This window comes from Nothoprocta perdicaria, unplaced genomic scaffold, assembly GCF_003342845.1.
Source record: "Nothoprocta perdicaria isolate Ctin4 unplaced genomic scaffold, notPer1 scaffold_42, whole genome shotgun sequence".
NCBI lineage: Eukaryota > Metazoa > Chordata > Aves > Tinamiformes > Tinamidae > Nothoprocta > Nothoprocta perdicaria.
The window spans coordinates 266445-270489 of NW_020455666.1; the positions used below are offsets into that span (position 1 = coordinate 266445).

General features: G+C 69.8%; 1 protein-coding gene across 1 annotated transcript; it reads left to right on the forward strand.

The window, feature by feature from the left end:
• Positions 1–5: 5 nt before the first annotated feature.
• Positions 6–1988, forward strand: HYAL2 (hyaluronidase 2; the record flags this gene model as incomplete). Its single annotated transcript, XM_026046110.1, has 3 exons — positions 6–830; positions 1368–1457; positions 1547–1988. Coding segments are annotated over 3 exons (1299 nt in total), but the record flags the coding sequence as incomplete, so codon positions are not given.
• Between the last annotated feature and the right edge of the window lie 2057 nt (positions 1989–4045).

Genomic DNA, 4045 nt, shown 5'->3' on the forward strand with positions numbered 1-4045 from the left:
TCGCGCGGCGGCCCTTCCTCGTGGCGTGGAACGTGCCCACGCAGGAGTGCAAGCCGCGCTTCCAGGTGGAGCCCGACCTGAGCCTCTTCGACGTGCGCGCCTCGCCCAACGAGGGCTTCGTGGACCAGAACCTCACCATCTTCTACAAGGAGCGCCTCGGCCTCTACCCCTACTACACGGCGCAGCGCGCGGCCGTCAACGGCGGCGTGCCGCAGAACAGCAGCCTGGCCGAGCACCTGGCGTGCCTGCGCCGCGGCATCGCCAAGTACATCCCGTCGGAGGCGGCCGAGGGGCTCGCCGTCATCGACTGGGAGGAGTGGCGCCCCATCTGGGTGCGCAACTGGAAGCCCAAGGACGTGTACCGCAACGCGTCGCAGCAGCTGGTGCGGCGGCGGCAGCCCGCCTGGGACGCCGAGCGCGTCTACAGGGAGGCCGTGCTCGAGTTCGAGTCGGCCGCGCAGAGGTTCATGGTGAAGACGCTGCGCCACGCCAAGAGCGCCCGCCCCAAGCAGCTCTGGGGCTTCTACCTCTTCCCCGACTGCTACAACCACGACTACAGCAAGAACAAGGAGACCTACACGGGGCAGTGCCCCGACGTGGAGAAGACGCGCAACGACCAGCTGGCGTGGCTCTGGAAGGAGAGCCTGGCCCTCTACCCCTCCATCTACCTGGACCCGGTGCTGGCCTCCACCTCCAACAGCCGCAAGTTCGTGCGCGCCCGCGTCATGGAGGCGCTGCGCGTCTCCCAGCAGCACCACGAGGGCTACGCGCTGCCCGTCTTCGTCTACACGCGGCCCACCTACACCCGCAGCATGGACGTGCTCACCCAGGTGAGGCACACGCAGCCTCCCGCCGTGGGGGGGGTCCCGCCGCCCGTGCAGGCTCCGCTTCCCGTGGGATACCCCCGGAGGCTGTGCCGGGCAGGGAGGAGCGCCCCCGGGGCGCGGAGGCGCCGGGTGGAGCGGCCTCCCTCGGGAGYGCCTCCGTGCCCGGCTCCGCTGCCGCCTCCCTGGGCGTGGGGCCGCTGGCGCCTCCGGGAGCCCCGGGCGAGCGGCCCGGAGTGGCCGGATGCAGGTGCCGCCGGGAAGCTCCTCCCTGCGGCAGGGCAGCCCTGGGTCACCCTGGGGACCTGGTGGCCCTTGGAAGGGCTCCCGGGGGTCCATGTGGCTCCTCATGGGGCTCACAGGGGACCCTGTGGCTCCTCATGGGGCTCCCGGGGGTCCATGTGGCCCCTGATGGTGTCCCTGGCCGCCTCTGGAGCACCCGTGGCCAGCGCGGAGGGTGCCGGGGCCGGGCCCGGCTCCGGGGCAGGGACGCGGGGCGCCCCGTGCCGCCGGCGGGCGCCCTGACGCGCCGTGTCCCCGCAGCGCGACCTCATCTCCACCATCGGCGAGAGCGCGGCGCTCGGCGCCGCCGGGGCCATCTTCTGGGGCGACGCCGACTACACCAAAAACCGGGTAGGTTGGGGACGGAGCGGGGGGACCGGCCCCACGAGGGGGTCCCGGTGCCCACGGCACCCCGCGCCACGCTGCCCTTCCCGCCGCAGAACTCGTGCCAGGCCATCCAGAGCTACCTGGAGGGCGAGCTGGGCCGCTACATCGTGAACGTGACGACGGCGGCGGAGCTGTGCAGCGCGGCGCTGTGCGAGGGCCGCGGGCGCTGCCGGCGGCGGGACAGCGGCGCCGCCGTCTTCCTGCACCTGCCGCCGGGCAGCTTCGAGGTGCGGCGGCGCCCGCCGCTGCGCGCCGAGGGCCGCCTCTCCGACGCCGACGCCGACTTCCTACGGACCCACTTCCGATGCCACTGCTACCGCGGCTGGCGCGGCGGAGACTGCCGTCTGCCCGACGGGACCCCCGGCGGCGGCGCCCCCACCGCGCCAGCCCCGCTGCTCCTTGTGGCGCTGCTGGCGCCCCTCGCCCGCGCCCTATAGACCCCCCGGGACTGAGCGCCGGATGCGGCGTGTTTGGGGGTCCCCACCTGGCAGCTGGAGGAGGGGGCGGCGCGCGTTGAGGGGGTCCCCCCTCCTCCTCTTCCTCCATCCCCACGCGTGCCGGTTCCCCGCCGTGGGGCGCCCTCCCCTGTTGTAAGGGGGGGGGTTATGGGGCCGCCCCCACCCAAGTGCTTTACCTCGATTAAAGGTGCACGGAGCGGAGCGGCGCATGCGCAGAGCGCGGAGGGGGGCGCGTGGGGGGGGGGACGCGCCGTCGGAGCGCCCGCCTGGCCACGCCCCCGCGCGTAAGCCCCGCCCATAGCTCTAAACCTCGTCCCGGCGCAAGGCCCCGCCCACGGGCGGCAAGCCCCGCCCCCTGGGCGGAGCCTGCACCGCCCTGTCCGGCCGGTGAGTGGCGCGGGGGGGGTGGTTCCCACGCACCGGGGCTATAGGGAGGGCGGCTGCACCCGGGGTCCCTATGGGGCGTGTAGGGGTTGAGGGCGGTAGGGGCCGTGGGGCGGCACGGGGGTCCTGGGGGTGCAGGGGAGCCTTGGGGGGCAGTGTGGGGTGCAAGGGGGTCCTGTGGGGCGGCAAGGGGGTCCTGGGGGTGCAGGGGAGCCTTGGGGGGCACTATAGGGGCAGTGGAGCTGCAGGGCGGCATTGGGGAGCGCTATAGGGGCTGCGGAGGTGCTATAGGGACCGTGGGGTGCAGGGAGGCTGGCAGCGCCTGAGGGTGCACGAGCCCCATGTGGGGCACGGGGGTTGGGGGTGCCCGGTGGCACTGGTGGCTCTAGGGGAGCAGTGGGGTGGCTGTGGGGGTGCAGGTGTCCTGGGGGGCGCAGGGGAGCCATGGGGGCCACTATAGGGGTTACCGGGGCTGGGGAGATGGTGGCACCTGGGAGCCCTATGGGGGTCATGGGGGCTGAGGGTGTCCAAGGGATTTAGGGACCAGGGGCTGAGGGAGACTTGGGGGCAGCTGTGGGGGCACTATAGGGGCTGTGRGGGGCATTATAGGGGCTGTGGGGCCAAGGGAGCAGCCCCCGTCCCCATTGCGCTGTGGGGCACAGGGTGCAGGCAGGGGCTGGCCGGGCCCCCAGGACCAACCCTGCTGTCACCTTGTCCCCGGCCGGGGCGCTGGGAGCTGCCCCCGGTCCCCGTCCCGCTCCAGGTGACACGTACCTGGCGTCAAAAGCATCCTCCAGACTCCATCCTGCTCCAGGTGACGCTTCCCTGGAGCTGAGTGTCCTCCAGACCCTGTCCTGCTCCGGGTGACATTTTCCTGGAGCCGAATGTCCTCCTAATCCTGTCCTGCTCTGGGTGACGCTTCCCTGGAGCTGAGTGTCCACCAGACCCTGTCCTCCTTAACCCAACTATCACCAGGTGCTTTGAGCATCCTGCAGACATTGTCCTACTCCTCCCAATTCCGTGTTTGGTGCCGTGAGCATCCTCCGAACCATGTCCCTCTCTAGCCGACCGGTGCTGGTGCTGTGGGCCTCCGTGTAGACCTTGTCCTGCTCCAGAGAGCCTGTGCTGAGCAGTGCTGTGCGTGTCCTCCAGGCTCCATCCTCCTCAGGCCAACTTGTGCCTGGTGCTCCGAACGTCCTCCAGGCTCTGTCCTCCTCATGCCAACTTGTGTCCGGTGCTCCGAATGTCCTCCAGGCCTTGTCTGGCTCATGCCAACTTGTGCCTGGTGCCGTGAATGTCCTCCGTGCCATGTCCTTTCCATGCCTACTTGTGCCTGGTGCCATGAGAGTCCTCCAGACCTTGTCCTGCTCTAGTTAACTGGTACCTGGTACTGTGAGTGTCCTGTACATACTGTCCTGCACCTGGCAGTGATCGCCTGGTGCTGTGAGTGACCTCCAAGCTTCTCCTTGCCCAACCAACTAATATTTGGTGCTGTGAACATCCCCCAGACCCTGCCCTGCTCCAGCCCATGTGAACCTGGTGCTGGGAGCATCCTCCAGACCATGTTCTGCTCATCCCAGCTGTCACCTGGTGTTGTGAGCATCTCTTAGGCATTGTCCTCCTCCTCCTCCCAAATTTGTGCTTGGTGCTGTGAGTGACCTCCAGGCTTGTCCTGCTCCAGCCAACTAACACTTGGTGCTGTGAACATCC